At 43.3% G+C, this 19281-nt stretch overlaps 1 protein-coding gene across 2 annotated transcripts in view; it reads right to left on the bottom strand.

The window, feature by feature from the left end:
• Window positions 1–18891, bottom strand: part of EP300 (E1A binding protein p300) — an 89863-nt gene extending 70972 nt beyond the window's left edge. For both annotated transcript variants that reach the window (XM_054469909.2, XM_054469910.2), the window contains exon 1: window positions 17926–18891. In XM_054469909.2, the coding sequence (XP_054325884.1) occupies window positions 17926–18019 (94 nt within the window). In that variant the 5' untranslated portion in view covers window positions 18020–18891. The remainder of the gene's footprint in view (window positions 1–17925) is intronic.
• Between the last annotated feature and the right edge of the window lie 390 nt (window positions 18892–19281).

The following is a 19281-nucleotide window of genomic DNA, read 5'->3' as shown; positions in this document are numbered from 1 at the left end:
TAAAGTATACACAGATCCCAAGGACCACTGGAAGTGTGAAAAAATAAAAAGGAAAAGACAGCCAGCAAGGTGGCTCACGCCTGTAATCCTAGCACACTGGAAGGCCGAGGGGAGAAAGACCACCTCTCTACAAAAATATTATTTTTACAAATTAGCTGGATATAGGCTGGATGTGGTGGCTCACATCTGCAATCCCAGCACTTTGGGAGGCCGAGGCAGGTGGATCGCTTGAGGCCAGGTGTTCAAGACCAGCCTGGCCAACATACTGAAACCCCATCTCTACTAAAAATTAAAAAATCAGCCAGGAATGGTGGCGCATACCTGTGTCGGGAGGCTGAGGCAGGAGAATCGCTTGAACCTGGGAGGTGGAGGTTAGAGTGGCGCCACTGCACTCCAGCTTGGGCAACAGAGTGAGACTTTGTCTCAAAAAAAAAAAAAAAAAAAAAAAAAAAAAAAAAAAAAAAGCTGGATGCTAGCATGCACCTACAGGTCCCAGTTACTCAAAGGGCCTGCTTGAGCTCAGGAGATTGAGGCTGCAGTGCGCTATGATCCTGCCACTGCACTCCAGCCTGGGTGACCAAGTGAGGCTCTGTCTCAATAACTTAAAAAAAAAAAAAAGGGGGGGGGGGGACAGGATGGGCACAGTGGGTCACACCTGTAATCCCAGCACTTTGGGAGGCCAAGGCGGGCAGATCACCTGAGGTCAAGAGTTCGAGACCAGCCTGGCCAACACGGTGAAACCCTATCTCTACTAAAAATACAAAAATTAGCTGGGCGTGGTGGCAGGCACCTGTAATCCCAGCTACTCAGGAGGCTGGGGCAGGAGAATCGCTTGAGCCCGGGAGGCAGAGGTTCCATTTAGCTGAGATCACGCCATTGCACTACAGCCTGGGAAACAGAGCGAGACTACATCTCGGAAGGGGGGTGGTGGGGGGAGCATGGCCTGAAGCTTGGGTCTCAGAAGCTCCAAAAACACCAACTCCGTCCGTCCCCGTCCTCCTCCCCCCACCGAAAAAAAAAAGATGCAGGGAATAACCTTGTTTCCATCTCTGCATAACAGCAAAGTGCCTACTTCATGTTATTTGTGATTAAATGAGTGAATAAATGTAAAGTGTTTAGAACAGTACCTGGCACACACTAAGCACTATAAACATGTTACCTATTGTTATTCAATGGACTCATTACACTATTAGGCGATAGCCCAGCTTACAATGATGACAGCATACATTTATCCACAGCACTTTCAATGTGTCAGGCATTTTTCTTGGCACCTCACATGTTTATTCTCATTAATCTCAACAACCTCAGAAGTTCATACTAACCACATCACATGTACAGAGTTCATCAAGCAGTAATCAGCTTTAGTAATATAGAAGTCTTGTTATTCTAGAGCCTACAGTGAGGGTTTTCATTTACTGAAGCCAAATCTATTGTATTTGATTGCTGTCTCAAGTTTTTCCTTTTTTTTTTTTTTTTTGAGACAGGGTCTTGCTCTGTCACCCAGCCTGGAGTGGAGCGACGGGATCACAGCACACTGCAGCTTCACCTCCTGGCTCAAGCAATCCTCCTTAGTAGCTGCCACCAAAGGCACACATTACCACACCTAACTTTTTTTTTATTTTGTTGAGATGGGGGTCTCACCATGTTACCTAGACTGGTCTGAATATCCTGGGCTCAGGCAAGCCTCCCACCTTGGCCTCCCAAAGTGCTGGGATTACACGTGTGCCACGGCGCTGGGCCAGCAAGTATTTTTTCTAGATAGTAAAGTGAGCTCTTAGATATTTATCTACTTTTGCCCCCTTTATATTTATTTAATTAAAAATTTATAAATCTGAAGTTTGTTCCATTACCTTTTAACTATCCTATGGCAAATATTAAAAAACAGTATCACAAATGACTGTTGAAATGAATGAACCATCTCCAGTAAGACATTTCCTGCTTACTAAAGTATCAACCAATCAACATCACCAGGCTGCTACCAAGTAGTTTGTTCGCAAGTTTCTTTATGCCTTTAATGATGCTCCAATACAAACGTCACTTTCAGTAAAATGTTTCTTCTGCTTCACAAGGAGCAGTATTTTTTCAAGTTTCTTCATCTAAGTGTACACTGAGTCCAATCATGGTGAAGTAAAACGGGACAAGACACATATAAATCTGATGTGAAAAGTTTAGCGTAGGTTGGGCACCGTGGCTCACGCCTATAATCCTACCACTTTGGAAGGCCAAGGCTGAAGGGTTGCTTGAACGCAGGAGTTCAAGGCCAGCCTGGAATGTAGAAGGACACCAGTGTCAACAAAAAAATACAAAAATTAGCCAGGCATGGTGGTGCACATCTGTAGTCCCAGCTACTTGGGAGGCTGAGACGGGAGGATTGCTTGAGCCCAGGAGGTTGAGGTTGCAGTGAGCCATGAGCCATGATCACACCACTGCACTCCAGACTGGGTGAAAGAATGAGACCCTGTCTCAAAAAAAAAAAAAAGGGAAGAAAAAGAAAAGTTTAGCCTAATACATGGTTACCCAGTGGACCGTGTATTAGAAATGTGACAATTTAAACAACAACTGAGTTTGGATTAAACACGTGGGAAACTAGTGTTGAGTCAAAACATCGTTTCATTATTACATACTGATTCTGTAGATCACCCTTGTTGTCTTCTATATTGCTTGTGGTGTGCTCCTTGCAACAGATTTAACCATATAACCCCTTATAAAACAAACTCGGTGGCCAGGTGTGGTGTCTCTCGCCTGTAATCCCAGCACTTTGGGAGGCCGAGGTGAGCGAACACCTGAGGTTGGGAGTTCAAGACCAGCCTAACACAGAGAAACCCTGTCTCTACAAAAACAAAACAAAACAAAACAAAACAAAACAAAACAAAATTAGCTGTGTGTGGTGGCGCATGCCTGTAATCCCAGCTACTTGGGAGGCTGAGGCAGGAGAATCGCTTGAACCCAGGAGGCAGAGGTTGCAGTGAGCCGAGACTGTACCATTGCACTCCAGTTTGGGCAACAAAAGCCAAACTTCAAATAAATACATAAAAAATAATCTCGGTTCATTTAGCCTTTCCAAAAATCAAAGGATCAAAATAATTCAATGATACGTGAGAAATTAAACAAATGAAGTATTATATACAAATGAAGCATAACCTTCAAAATTAGGACCATTAAAAATATAATCCCAAACACTGTACTATGAACATAAATCAGACAATTTTCTAGTTACTTAACTACGATACAAAATGTAATTTAAAATTAAAATAATTTTGGCTCAAAATCTAATTCTACTATATTAGTATCTCTCACAGTTACACTTTTTTTTTTTTTACTTAAAAGGCTCACATATTATTTGTTGAGTACACACACTTACCTTTGTACTTTAGGTAAAATGAAGCAAAATCAACTCAGTTCTCTTAACTGTGTTAAGTAAAATATCTTTATTATTTAAAATCTAGTCAATTCTCAAATCCCACTTAGAAGACAGAATCCATCTACTGCTCCTCCTCCCTTTAGGTGGCTTTCTCTGTGGCATTAAAATGCTTTTAGGTCAGGCACGGTGGCTCACGCCTGTAATCTCAGCACTTTGGAAGGCCGAGGCTGGCGGAGATCAGGAGTTTGAGACCAGCCTGGCCAACATGGTGAAACCCCATCGCTACTAAAAATACAAAAATGAGCCGGGGGTGATGGCGCACGCCTGTAATCCCAGCTACTCAGGAGGCTGAGGCTTGAGAATCACCCAAACCTTGGAGGCGGAGGTTGCAGTAAGCCGAGATCGCGCTACTGCACTCTAGCCTGGGCGACAGCACGAGACTCCATCTCAAAAAATAAAAATAAAAAAATGCTGTTAGGCCAGACCTGGTAGGTGGCTCACAACTGTAATCACGGCACTTTGGGAGGCCAAGGCAGGTTGCTTGAGCCCAGGAGTTTTAGACAAGCCTGGGCAACATAGCAAGACCCTGTCTCTACAAAAAGAATTTAAAAATTAGCCAGGCATGGTGGTGCAGCTACAGGCTGAGGTGGGAGGATCATTTAGCTCAGGAGGTTGAGGCTGCCGTGAGCCAAGATTGCGCCACTCCACTACAGCTTGGACGACAGTCTCAAACAAACAACAAAAAACACTTAATGTTTTTAAAGAGTGGACACGTCAAACTTTTCTTTCATCTAACCCAGTGGTTGAGTCCACAGGATGAGTAGGAGCTTGACAGATGAAGAGTGGAACAACCTAAGGTGGGGAGGAGTAAAAGCTCAGCCAGTTCAGCAATTGAAATAAACAAAGTGGGGAGAACAAAGTGAGTGATGAGGTGGGCAGAGATCAGAAGACTCAGAGCGCCAAGTCCAGGTTAGAGATTTGGAATTGTTTAAAAAACGAAACAAAAAAAGAATGGAGTTGAAAATCAAACCTACATAACATTAGTCATTCTAATTCTGATAATGGTTTGGCTAAACACTGAAACTACCAATCTTACAAAGATTTCTTGGTTCTTATTGCTTTTGGACACTCCTACTCTTACACCGGATGCTTAAAAAGCATGAAAGTTTAAAACTGTAGCTTTTAAAATGAGAAATTTTGTAAATTTTACAAATTTATCAGGTTCCAACAACTTTCCTAACCTCTATTCAGTACTTCATTTAAAAAAGGTACTTTAACTCTCTGTAAATGAAGAATTATCTAATCATATAAACAACCCACCTAGCAAAGAAATAAAGATGTACAAACATTTCAAACTACGTAATTTGAAGGAACATTAAGAAAATTAAAATAAAATATCCATGCTGGAAAGATAGGCAAGATCTCTAATACTCCAAAAAAATTAGGAAAACTTGTAAGTTTTACACAAATTTGGATAAAAGATGATAATTATACAGGATTACATAGCTACGAATGCTGATAGTTGTTGAATTTTGAAATCCAATAGAGTGAAAGGGCAAAAGTGCAAGCAAATTTCAAAATATGTACTCTTAACATGGTCCTGCTATCATGACATCAAAAGGTATACTTATACTTTGGGAAGAGATTAACTTGAAGTTTATTCTTCTTAAACCCCAACATGCCAGGGGTGGTGGCTCACGCCTATAATCCCAGCACTTTGGGAGGCTGAGGCAGGTGGATCATGAGGTCAGGAGTTCAAGACCAGCCTGGCCAACATAGTGAAACCCCATCTCTACTAAAAATACAAAAATTAGCTGGCTGTGGTGGCATGTGCCTGTAGTCCCAGCTACTAGGGAGGCTGAGGCAGGAGAATCACTTGAACCCGGGAGGCACAGGCTGCAGTGAGCCGAGACCGCACCACTGCACTCCAGCCTGGATGACAGAGTGAGACTCCATCTCAAACAAACAAACAAACAAACAAACCCAACACATTTCAATCTTGAATTTTTTTTTTTTTTTTGAGATGCAGTTTCGCTCTCGTGGCCCAGGTGCAATCTCAGCTCATGGCAACCTCCGCCTCCCGGGTTCAAGAGATTCCCTTGCCTCAGCCTCCCGAGTAGCTGGGACTACAGGCGCCTGCCACCACACCCGGCTTTTTTTTTTTTTTTCTGAGACGGAGTCTCGCTCTGTCACCCAGGCTGGAGTGCAGTGGCACGATCTCGGCTCACTGCAAGCTCTGCCCCCTGGGTTCACACCATTCTCCTGCCTCAGTCTCCTGAGTAGCTGGGACTACAGGTGCCCGCCACTACGGGTTCACGCCATTCTCCTGCCTCAGCCTCCTGAGTAGCTGGGACTACAGGCGCCCACCACTAAGCCTGGCTAATTTTTTTGTATTTTTAGTAGAGACGGTGTTACACTGCGGCTAATTTTTTTGTATTTTTAGTAGAGACGGGGTTACACTGTATTACCCAGGATGGTTTCAATCTCCTGACCTCGTGATCCGCCCGTCTCGGCCTCCCAAAGTGCTGGGATGACAGGCGTGAGCCACCGCGCCGGGCCATGCCCAGCTAATTTTTGTATTTTTAGTAGAGATGCGGTTTCACCATGCTGGCCAGGCTGGTCTTGAATTCCTGACCTCAAGTGATCCACCTGCCTCAGCCTCCTGAAGTGCTGGGATTACAGGTGTAGACCACTGCGCCCAGCCTTAAGTCTTGAATTTTAAAGAGATGAAGTGCTTTAATTGATCAAGAATGTGACCTGGGGCCATGTTTAGAAAATTCACTTTGACAATTCACCTTGCTCTTTTTCAATGTATTAATATAGTGACACTTCTTATGAAAATAACTACATGAGGCCGGGCATGGTGGCTCACGCCTGTAACCCCAGCACTTTGGGAGGCTGAGGCAGGTGGACTGCCTGAGGTCAGGAGTTCGAGGTCAGCCTGGCCAACATGGCAAAACCCTGTGTCTACTAAAAATACAAAAATTAGCTGGGTGTGGTGGCGGGCGCCTGTAATCCTAGCTACTTGGGAGGCTGAGGCAGGAAAATCACTTGAACCGGGGAGGCGGAGGTTGCAGTGAGCCAAGATCATGCCACTGCACTCCAGCCTGGGCAACAGAGCAAGACTCTGTATGAAAAAAAAAAAAAAAAAAACTACATGATGAAGACACTATTATTTATTAAAATCCCACCTTAAGAATCAACTCAAGGGCATGTTTTATAGTAAGCTTAAATTGTGTGCTAACTTAACTGTCACCGAACATTTCTTGATTTTGAGCAAACCTTGAGATTTGTTACAAGGGAAGGCCTATAGGGAATCCTAGATGGAGAAACATACCCTTTAAAAACAAAACAAAAACAAAAACAAAAAAAACCCTTGCATATCTGTAAATAACAGGGAGAGTGAATGGTTTGTAAGTTGGTATCTGGTATACTTTCTACATTTATAACAACTGGCAAACCAAACATGGATCTTGAACAAAATAAACAATTCAGTTTGTTAATTACAATTTACCAAAAACCTCCAAGGCAAATGACAAGCTCATTTCAAAAGAGGTAAATAACATACTCCTAGTCTTCCTGCCATAGGTTCTACCTACTGCTGCTCTGTACAGTGTTACCAGAATTAGTTTTTCCTCAACCATGTCACTCCCCTGCTCATACAATTCTTATCCTGATGCTAAGATAAATGGCAAATTCCTTAGCATATTTCTCTTTCCACAATAGAACCCCAACATCCTTTCCCATCTCTCTCCCATGAAAAACCCTATCACACAGCGTATATTCTAGCCACATCAGAACCATGTTAGCTTCATCTGAAAAACCCTTCCACCAACTTTCCCTACTTCTAAGGTATGTTACTTTAATTTCCACCAACCCTGTTCAAATATACATTTTCTCCATGAAGTTTTCCATCAATGCTCCAAACCTACTCTGTCAAAAGCAACCACTATCCCCTGCCTTTATACAGAACATTTAAAAAACCTTTAAAGCATAACTTACGGGAAAACTGTGTGGACATGTATACCAACCCCACTGTATCTCTAAAGTCTTTGACAGCAGAAGGCACCTTAATTCGTCTTTACATTGCAAATGCCTAAGACTTGGTAGGTATTCAATGTCTGTTGGCTAAAATGAGATAAAGGTGCAGCAAATGAAAAGAGTGACTGCCTGCTCAACTCAGAAGAACCACACAACTTCAAAATGCCCCAAATGTAACATCACTACCCCCATCACACCTGCCTACCCACTTCACAAATACTATGCTTCCTATGCTCCCCAATTTATTAAATAATTATCCAGCTAGGCATAATTATGCCTGTAATCCCAGCACTTCTGGGAGGCCAAGGCGAGCAGATCACTTGAGGCCAGGAGTTCGAGACCAGCCTGATCAACACGGTGAAACCCCATCTCTACTAAAAATGCAAAAATTAGCCAGGCGTGGTGGTGGATGCCTGTAGTCCCAGCTACTTGGGAGGCTGAGGCATGAGAATCGCTTGAACCCAGGAGGCGGAAGTTGCAGTGAGCTGAAATCCCACCACTGCACTCCAACCTGGGACAGAGATTGTCTCAAAATAAATAAATAAATAATAAACAAATCATCACCCATCAAGTTGCTCAAACTTTAAACTTGGGAATTATCCTTGATTTATCCATCTTACTACCTAACTTCTAATCAATCACCAAGTTCTGCTGACCATCCATCTTCCCTCAAATCTTTCCACTTCTTTCCATCTTCTGTGTTAAGGGTGGCTGGAACCCAAAAACAGCTGTTTCACTGGTCTCTCTGCCTCCTGTTTTTCCCTGCTTCTTCCCAAATTATTCCTCCTTTTACTTAACTGCCTAAAGCACAATTCTGCCCCATCCATTAAACGGGTAAAATGGAAAGTCTAAATTCCTGTATTATAAGCCCTCCATGATTGGCCCCCTTGCTCACCTCTACAGTCAAGTTTTTGGCTATCCTACCAGTCAGATAGTACTCATAGGTTCCCAGAACAGGATATACTCTGGCCTCACACAGTCTCCTTTCTAGCCTGGGCTCATTTTTACTAATCCTATCTCTACCTGTGAGATCCCAAAATCAGACCCAATTCCTCAAAGACAGCCACCAGAGTAACTACTGGGTTAGGTCCTCCTGTTCCTCCCACTATATACGTACTTCCCAAATACAATGCTGATCACACCAGACTCAGTGAATGCCAGTCTTCTTCCCTTATCTATAAACTCCAGGAAGGAAAGAAAGAACAATGTACAGAGGATAAGTGCCTAGCATACAGAAAATGTTGGCCTAATACAGAATAACTGCCATCTTGTCAACTCTTCTATGCCAGTATTCTTCAAATTATGGCTCACAAGCCAACAGTGGGTCATAAAAATCAATATAGTAGGCTGCAACCAGTACTAAAAAAAAAGAAAGGAAAAAAAAAGCAACAGAAAATATGAGAGTATCTTACAAGTAATAAGGGTAAGTATTCTTTGTGCATTCTTTGAAACAGAGTCTCTAGTGCTACAAGTAAAAGGTAGTTCTTCCTTAAGTGTTGTAAAAAAATTCTTTGGAGCACTGCACTGCTCCTACTTTTCTTCTTCCTCCTTTATAAGAAAGTTTCTTAGAGGCAGGCATAGTGGCTCACGTCTGCAATCCCAGCTACTCATGAGGCTGAAGCAGGAGGATAACTTCAGCCTCGGCAACACAGCAAGACTCCATCTCAAGAAAATTTATTCTTTAAGACCCAGGTGGCTGGGCACGGTGGCTCACCCCTGTAATCCCAGCATTTTGGGAGGCTGAGAAGGGTGGATTATGAGGTCAGGAGATTGAGACCATCCTGGCTAAAATGGTGAAACCCCATCTCTACTAAAAATACAAAAAATTAGCCGGGCGTGGTGGCAGGTGCCTGTAGTCTCAGCCACTCAGGAGGCTGAGGCAGGAGAATGGCATGAACCCGGGAGGCAGAGCTGGCAGTGAGCCAAGATCGTGTCACTGCACTCTAGCCTGGGTGACAGAGCTAGACTCTGTCTCAAAAACAAACAAACAAAAAGATCCACATAAGAAAATGAAAAATAGAAAAAATTATGCTTAACTGGCCAGGCACTGTGGCTCCCACCTCTAATACCAGCACTTTGGGAGGCCGAGGTGGGCAGACTGAAGTCAGGAGTTCGAGGCCAACCTGGCCAACATGGTGAAACCCCATCTCTACTAAAACTACAAACATTAGCCAGGCATGGTGGCAGGTGCCTGTAATCCCAGCTACTTGGGAGGTTGAGGCAGGAGAATCGCTTGAACCCAGGAGATGGAGGCTACAGTGAGCCAAGACTGCACCACTGCACTCCTGTCTAGGAAACAGAGTGAGACTATGTATCTAAAAAGAAGAAAGAAAAAATTATGCTTAACACAGTTCTTTATCAAGAAACCATTCTTGAACATTTCTAACAAGAACAATGTTTTCCATTTTCTCATTACGCCTTAACTATCTGCTGATTTTCATTTCAATTACTTACGTATACAAGACATCTTACATGATGATGTGTGTGTATATGTATATACATACATACATACATATATACATACATACATACATATATACATACATACATACATATATACATACATACATACATATATATACATACATACATATATATACATACATACATATATATGTATGTATGTATATATACATACATATATATATATATGTATGTATGTATGTATATATACATACATATATATATATATGTATATATATATGGTTGTCCCTTGGTATCTGCTGGGAATTGGTTCCAGAATCCACTCCCTCCACTGCAGATACCAAAATCTGAGGATGCTCCAGTCCCTGATATAAAGGGACATGTAGTATTTGCATATAACCTACACACACCCACCCATATACTTTGAATTCTTTCTGGATTATTTACAATACCTAATGCAGTGTAAATGCAACATAAATAGTTGTTACATTGTATTGTTTAGGGAATAATGACAAGAAAATAAAGTCTGTACATGTACAGTACAGATGCAACCTGGATTTTTTCCCCTAAATATTTTCAATCCGTGGCTGACTCCACAAACACGGAACCCTCAGATATGGAAGGCTAACTGTACAGTATTTTCCTATTTTAAGCTCTGTTCCTATATTCTTATACTCCTAGAAAACAACATTTGGATAGATGACATAAGGCTTACTCTTAAGACTCCTCTATGAACATCATGCACTTGGCTTTCTCTTTATCCAGTCTATCTATACAGTAGTTCATCCTTATCCCGTTTCATTTTCTGCCATTTCAGACACCTGTGGTACAAAAATATTGCAAAGAAAACTGCAGAAATAAACACTAATTTTTGTTGTTTTAGAAACAGAGTCTTGCTTTGTCACCCAGGCAGGAGTGTGCAGTGGTGTGATCATAGCTCACTGTAACCTCAAAACTCCTGGGCTCAAGGGATCCTCACACCTTAAGCCTCCCAAGAAGCTAGGACTACAGATGCATGCCATCATGCCTTGCTGATTAAAAAAATTTTTTTTTCTAGAGATGGTGGGGGGGGTGGGGGGGTCTCACTACATTGCCCAGGCTGGTCTTGAATGCCTGGCCTCAAGCAATCCTCCTGCCTCAATCTCCCAAAGTGCCAGGATTACAGGCATGAGCCACAACAATGTTTTAAACTGTGCGCCATTCTGAGTAGCCCGATGAAATCTCACCTGACCGGGTAGTGAATCTCCCCTGGGTCTAATGTATTCACCTGTATAAACTACCAGCCATTTGTCACTTAGTAGCCATCTCAGTTATCAGATTGTCAGATTGACTATGGGGCAGGGCAGTGCTTCAGTTTTAAGTAACCCTTATTTTACTTAATGACAGTCCCTAAGTCCAAAAGTAGCAATGACAGCTATTTGGATATGCCAAAGAGAAGCTGTAAATTGCTTAAAGGTTAAAGTTCTTGACTTAATAAGGAACGAAAAAAAATTGTATGCTCAGATTGCAAAGATCAAATCTATACGTGAAATTGTGAAGGAAAAAAATTCGTGATAGTTTTGCTGTTGCACCTCAAACTGCAAACATCACAGCCACAGTGCATGACAAGTGATTAGTTAAGATGGAAAAGGCATTAAATCTGTGTGGAAGACACGGACAGAAACGTGTTCTGACTGATGAAATTATGTTCACTACTATCCAGGGTTTCAGGTATCCACTGGAGATCTTGGAATGTATCCCCCAAGGATAAGGGGGGACTACTGTATATCCACTAAAAACAAAACAAAAACAGACCGGGCGCGGTGGCTCATGCCTGTAATCCCAACATTTTGGGAGGCTGAGGTGGGTGGATCACGAGGTCAGGACTTCAAGACCAGCCTGACCAACACAGTGAAACCCTGTCTCTACTAAAAATACAAAAATTAGCTGGGCATGGTGGTGCGCAGCTGTAGTCCCAGCTACTCCGGAGGCTGAGCAGGAGAATCACTTGAAGCCGGGAGACGGAGGTTGCCGTAGGCCGAGATCACGCCACTGTACTCCAGCTTGGGCAACAGAGCAAGACTTCGTCGCAAATCAAAAAAACAAAACAATCCCCAAACCATCTACCACTGCTTTCCTTCCGATATATTTAGCAGTAAAGTTAAAAACAGTTAACGATGAACACATACTACACAGAAGCAAGCATAGTCCTAAACATCTGATAAAGAGAATTCTCATTTATTCCTAACCACAATCCTGTAAGGTGGGTAAGTAAGGTGGATTCCTATAAGGTGGGTACCCACCTTACAGGGTTGTGGTTAGGAATAAATGTGAGGAGGTTGAGCCAGGTTAAGTATTTGGCCCAAAGTTCACAGTTAATAAATACAAGTCTGGGATATGAACTCTAGCAGTCTGACTCCAATACTCATTCTCTTAGCTACTCTCTTACTCTTTTCAGTACTTTTAGTTTTACTCTGTCTCTCTCAACAAAATTACTTCTAGGGCCAGGCGCGGTGGCTCACGCCTGCAGTCCCAGCACTTTGGGAGGCTGAGGTGGGCGGATCACGAGGTCAGGGTATCAAGACCATCCTTGCTAACACGGTGAAACCCCGTCTCTACTAAAAATGCAAAAAATTAGCCGGTGTGGTGGCAGGCGCCTGTAGTCCCAGCTACTTGGGAGGCTGAGGCAGGAGAATGGCTTGAACCCAGGAGGCAGAGCTTGCAGTGAGCCGAGATGGCGCCACTGCACTCCAGCCTGGGCGACAGAGAGAGACTGTCTCAAAAAAAAAAAAAAAAAATTACTTCTAATTGCTTTGGGACATTTATAAAAAAGAATCTATATCTAAAAACAAATTATATCCAAATTGCTCAGAAGAGGCTTAACACCTCAATTATTATTTATCCTCTTAAATGTTTCTGGGAAAGTGACCAGTAATTTCCCATTAAAATTTCAGAATGAAACTACCGTCTACTAAGTGAAAAAAAATCACATGTGAAGTTCAATGTTAAAAAATTTTTTAGGGGGGAGGGGAGAGGGATAGCATTAGAAGATATACCTAATGCTAAATGACGAGTTAATGGGTGCAGCACACCAACATGACACATGTATACATATGTTAACAAACCTGCACATTGTGCACATGTATCCTAAAACTTAAAAGTATAATTAAAAAAAAAAAAAAATTTTTAGCCGGGTACGGTGGCTCACGCCTGTAATCCCAGCACTTTGGGAGGCCGAAATGAGCGGTTCACGAAGTCAGGAGATCGAGACCATCCTGGCCAACATGGTGAAACCCCGTCTCTACTAAAAATATAAAAAATTAGCCGGGCATGGTGGCGGGTGCCTGTAGTCCCAGCTACAAAGTGAGACTCTGCCTCAAAAAAAAAAAAGAAAAAGAAAAATTTTAGACTTGGTATAATTGGTTTCATTTGCCCATTAATTTTACTGCTTGCCTCACTTAAAAAAAAATTCAACTTTAGAAATCTTCAAAGGAGGAAACCCTAAAATGTGGACAAACATAAAAGTAGCATCTTTTAGTTTTCCATTAATTGCTGGGTATATGAATTCGCAGAATAACTCTCAAATTGTTTTTGTAAATACACCAGGAAAAAGTATTTTACACTCCCACTTGTATCTGCCACATTCTTCCTACTCTTTTTTCTCTTTCCTATTTACCACTTAATGTCCCTACAAATACCACTCTGCATTAATTTTCAATTGTTTCCATTTTTTTGTTTTTTTTTAAAATAGACTAAAGAGGAGATAGAAAAGCAAAGAAAAACACAAAATAATGCCAAAAGGCCACCAAGGCAGAAACTCTTTCCTCCCTCCTTCCTATTATCCATTCACTGGACATGCCAATACAATTCCAACCTCTGCTACAGAAGATGAACTCCTGCTGGAATAAGACACCCATATTATAACGCATTGAAGATTTACAACTTAAAAGTCACTTTATCTCACTATCAACCAGAGACAACCTTCTTGAAGTCCTATAAATGAACTTACAAGGCCTTGAGTATAATTGCCAGAAAAATTTAAGGCACTTTAGTAAAATGTTTTGCAATTTAACACTGAGGAGAGCAATGCCTCACTAAATCAAGGAGCTATATCTGCAAGACTCCAGAAGCAAACTCTTATGTAAACATTCAGGCCAAAATAAAATAAAATATAGCATATCACAAGTTACAGAGCTGGAAAATAAATGGTCTTGATCAAAATGTTTTGGTTAGGATGACGAACCACTAACACAATGGCATTTTAAGAAAGTAGAGCTGACAGCCGGGCGTGGTGGCTCACGCCTGTATTCCCAGCACTTTGGGAGGCTGAGGCGGGTGGATCACCTGAGGTCAGGAGTTCAAGACCAGCCTGGCCAAAATGGTGAAATACTGTCTCTACTAAAAAATACAAAACTAAGCTGGGCATGGTTGTCGACACCTGCAATCCCAGCTACTGAGGAGGCTGAAGCAGAGAATCGCTTGAACCTGGGAGGTGGAGGTTGCAGTGAGCCAAGATCACGCTACTGCACTCCAGCCTGGGCAACAAGAGTAAACCTCTGTCTCAAAAAAAAAAAAAAAAAAAAAAGTAGAGCTGACATTTTAAAAATCCTTACCACTTCTCCACTGTGTACATTAATCTACTGGTCAAAAGGCAGGTATACTTTACACACTATCTACCCTGTGTCTTTGAAATGGGGGAAAAACCCAAAAAACAAAAAAGCACAAAACCCAGGGCCACAAAACTGTACCAAGACCAGAAGGATCTTTACCCTACTTAATTATATGCCAGATCCTAAAATCCTATCTTTCCAGGTGCTTTTTAAGTGCATATGGCATTAAGCATTTACGAAGCAGTGACAAAACATGTTCACCGAGTAATGAAGACAACAAATGACCCTCATCATTTCCATCACTCAGATGATCAGAAACAGCTCCAAAAGATATTTCCAGGATTTGCCTAACATTCACTTTTCTAGTCTTTTGGTCATTTTTACAAAAAAAGTTTACAAGTGGCTTTCACAATCTTTTTTTTTTTTTTTTTGGAGGGAGAGAGAGAACAAAATGTCATTTCTCAAATAATTTGTTTTACCCTAACCATACCAAACGAAATAAAAATTTCAATGGATCAAATGCAAATACTGAAACAGGAACATAAAGGTGTGAAGGCTACAAATAAGTCTTCTCTTCTCCATCCCAACACGTAAAAGTTGAGTTTAACCTAAGTTATTTGAATCAACCTGGAAATTTTTTAGAAGAAAATTTGAGTATTAAACAGAAATTCAGAGGTTGAGACTTAAGTACTAATTTGATTTGTAACACTTTAGCATGTCATCCCATTGGATTCCAGTTTTCTTTTCTTTAAAGCTGACATTAGAACGCTCTTGGTGGATATATTTACACCACGAGATTTGCAAGCCTAAATCACTTTAAAAAAAAAAAAAGTTTGTAGGCACTAGAATTTTGGGCTTATTTCAACCAGTTCTAGACAAAAACCATAATATCAAGAAATAATTTTCTTTCACATTTATAAAATATCCAAGTGACAACTCAAAAATCAAAAGTTACAAGTTTGAAACTTAAAAGTTTTAAGAGGTGATGTGCCTCCAATAAAAGTTACCTGCAAACATATCACAAACTGCAGAATGCCCAAAAAAAAAAAAAAAAAAAAAAAAATTCAAGATATAATGGTACCTCTGGCCGGGCGGCTCATACCTGTAATCCCAGCACTTCAGGAGGCCAAGGTGAGTGGATCACTTGAGGACAGGAGTTCGAGACCAGCCTGACCAATATGGTGAAATCCCGTCTCAACTAAAAATAGAAAAATCAGCCAGGCGTGGTGGTCTGCGCCTGTAGTCCCAGCTACTAGGGAGGCTGAGACACAACTGCTTTAACCCAGGAGGCAGAGCTTGTAGTGAGATCGCACCACTGCACTCCAGCTTGGGTGACAGAGCGAGACTCCACCTCAAAAAAAAAAAAAAAAAATTATAATGGTACCCAACTTGAAGTAAGTTCACAGAGAGACAGTATTTTCTTTATACTCACTTCTCCCCTCCCCCAGACCCAGACTGGTTACAATTAAAAACCGTACACCAAAGAATTCCTGGAGTAGAATCTTGATTTGGAGAGGAGGGTAAAGTTAACCCTCATTACAAAATTTAGAAAAGTAACTAAGATAAACTCTTAGTATTATGAGTGAATGAATTAATCTCAATGTTGAAGGTTTTTTTTAAAACTATAAAAGCCCACCTGATACATTTAAAACTCTTGTAATTATTCAGATATTTCAAGTAGCAAAACAGACCGACATGGAGAAAGTAGTAGCACACCTGAACAAAAAGTATTTAAAAAATACAGCTCCAAGACGAAGCTGCTCAAATCAGGACTACTCAAAGTACATTAAAAAGTTTCCCCTACGTTCCAAGTCACTGGCTAACTCCAATGTAAAATCGACTACCACGTTACACCAAAACTAAAAAGCAAAAACTACCACATTACACAAATACTAAAGAAACACCACAAAAATCTACAGGTGATTAAGTGTCTAAAGATGATCTAAAAAATCTTTCTGAATGGCACTTTAGTAGGTGCAAAGGAATACAACGACGTTTGTGTATGTGTATGAATTCTGAAGGAAAAAACCAGCTAAAAAAATCCCTGGAGACTACAGTACCTTCATAGAATAGGTACAGATCAAAGTTCATGCATAATCAATGTTACAAGCCTTAGGTAGAGGAACTCTGCAAGATTCCTACTTCTCAATTTTTGCAGGTTAACTTAAATTCATTTCACATCTTTCTTATAAAAGCAACGAATTCAAAGCATTAGCTCTGTCTTCCCATTTTCACCCTCTGAAATGAAGCCTATTTAGAAACATGCTCTCGAAGTTCTCTACAAACTCAAAGGGTACATTTAACTCCATTATGCACTCTCACTGGCAGATGGAGGGATGACGCTGAGCCTGCTCTCAGGGAGTTAAAGAGATGCTCCGTAGTAAAAGGGAACATCTTGTGGACTGTCAGATGGCCAGCCATTCTTCATCTTCATTATCCCAGCAAAGAAAAGGTCCTTACCCATCAGGATAACACCATTTAAACTAACTGTAAGAAAAGAATGAAAGGATGATGGAAGAAGTCTCCCTGAACTTCTGACAAAGGGGCTAGTCCACAACTGAATGAACTAAAGAATCCGTAAAGCTTTTAAACGAAAATCTTGATCTCCAAGTATGTTTAAAAGTGTAAAAAGACAAAGACACACACATAAACACCAAACCTAATGCACATTTTAAACTTTTGTACAATCAGTTCATGTTTGTAGTTCATGATTGGAACTCTTTCAACTTCTAACCTTGATTTCCAGGTACGTAACTCCACAAAATTGTTTATCTTTTTTATTTCCCCTAAAATGAGAAAGTGACTGCAAACTGCAAAGAACATGCCCCTGTTATCCCAACCTAAAAACCCGGAGTTTCAGACATTTTGGTCTCACACCAAAGAACTGGGAGATACGAAATGAACTGCGCTCCATATTGATTCTTAAAGCAAATAAGAAGAAAAAGAAAAAAAGCTAAGAATGGTAGGTAAGATAAAAGAATTGTTAAACTTCACCTCTAACCTGAAATCTTGGACCTCGCATACACAAAATCACGATTTTTTTACACTCTATTCCTCAACAGAAAATATTCTACAAAGGAGAGAAAATCTTGAAAAGAGTAGAAAGTAAACACAGTAAGTACAGTAAGGAGAAAGGATTCGAAATTCATTTGCCAAGAACAAAAAAAATGAAACTTAAATTGCACAGGAGCTCTTACACACAAATGCACTGGCATTTCCCAAATTAAACTGCATAGGAGCAACAATACAGGCCACTTCTATACAGCACCCACTTACGAGCTCTAATTCCAGAACACACACCGATATGACATAGTGTTGCAACCAATGTATTAGCAGGCAAAAAAATGGTTGGGTTACTGGACGTCTTCGACCAGCTCATTCAAATACCTTTAAAATTAATTAAGAGGCAGAGAACTAGAGAGAAAGGAAGAAAAAAAAATGGAAGAATAAAGGCGCACCGAGTAGAAAAGATTAAAGGGAACGTGGAAGGCCGGGGCTGCCGAAACTAACCTGTGCCATCGCTGGCGGACGCCGAGAGGGCCGGAGATGAGAGTTTAGGCCGCTTGGCTGAAGGCGGCCCCGGTTCCACCACATTCTCGGCCATTTTTAATTCTTTCGGAGATATAAGCGAGGAAAACCAGAATCCTCAGGAAATCTCTTCTTCGGCCCGGGGTCCCCGCCCCGCACCCAGGGGTGGGCTGGGGGGCTCCGACGGCACTCGAGGGGGTGGGGGAAGTTCCTTTTTCTCTTCGCCGGGTCGCAGTGGCTGGAGAGGGATGCGGACTCGATAGAAAAGGTAAGGGCAAGTGCGAGGGGCCGGGCCTGGGCCCAAGCCCGGAGGAGGGCACAGGAGCACAAATTCGCCGAGCGCGTCCGCTGCGGCGAATTCCCGAGAACTCGCGGCTCTAGAGGCGCAGTCCCCGGCCCGCCACGGCCGGCCCCTGCCCAGCCGAGGTCTCTCGGAGCTCCGCCGCCGCCATCAGCCTCTTCCTCCTCGGCGCTGTCCTCCTCCTTCTCATCGCCACAAGGAGGCGGGGGCGAAAAGGGGGGAGAGGAGGAGGCGACAAGAGACACTCACCTCCTCCCGGTGCCCCCTCCCAGGCCTGCGCCCCCACCCTCCGAACCCTCCTCCTGCCGCCGCGCTCCGCGCCGCCGCCGCCGCACCGGCCCCTAATGGCCGCAGAGAGCTCGCCCGAGCCGAGAGCCAGGCTGGCGCCGCCGCCGCCTCACATCGCGCGGCGGCCGGCGGAGGCGCGGCAAGGACGCCGGGAGCGGAGCTGGCCGGACCAGAGGGCCGAGGGGGCCGGGCCGAGCAGCGCCGCCCGCACGCCCGCGCCGACGCGGAGCCCACCGAGGAGGCCCCGCTCCGGCGGCGACGCAGGCGGCCCCTCCTCGCGCCGCGCTCTCCTCCTTCGCCTTCCTTTCCCGCGGAAAACAAATAAATACGGCCGCTGCTACGGCCCCCACCGCCGGCGGCCAGGTGCTGGGAGCGCCCGCCCCCCGGGGCTCCGCTCGGGGCCGCCCGCGGCGGCGGGCGAAGGCGCCGCGGGGCGCGGGGTTATGTAATGGTCCCCCCTAGGCGTCGACGCCGGCCCGGCTCCGGGACCGCGGTGGGGGTGTGTGCGGACGGGAGGGGGCTGGGGGTCGCCTCAGCCCGTGCGCCCCGGGCCCCCTGCCACTGTCTCGGCCCCTGCCTCCTCTCTCCGACCCGACTCCCCTCCGCACTCTCTGGCTCCCGCAGTTAGCACTCAGCCTGGCGTTCCGCTTGCCCACTCTCGCCTGCTCCCTCTCGCCCTCTCTCCCCCCCAGCCTAGCACACAAACAAGATGGCGGCTGTTGTTTCTTCCCTCTGCCGAATCCTCCTTA

The sequence above is a fragment of the Pongo pygmaeus genome, chromosome 23 (assembly GCF_028885625.2).
Source record: "Pongo pygmaeus isolate AG05252 chromosome 23, NHGRI_mPonPyg2-v2.0_pri, whole genome shotgun sequence".
NCBI classification, from domain to species: Eukaryota; Metazoa; Chordata; class Mammalia; order Primates; family Hominidae; genus Pongo; species Pongo pygmaeus.
Note: the sequence above shows the minus strand (reverse complement) of the source record. Positions and strands in the feature narration are given on the sequence as shown.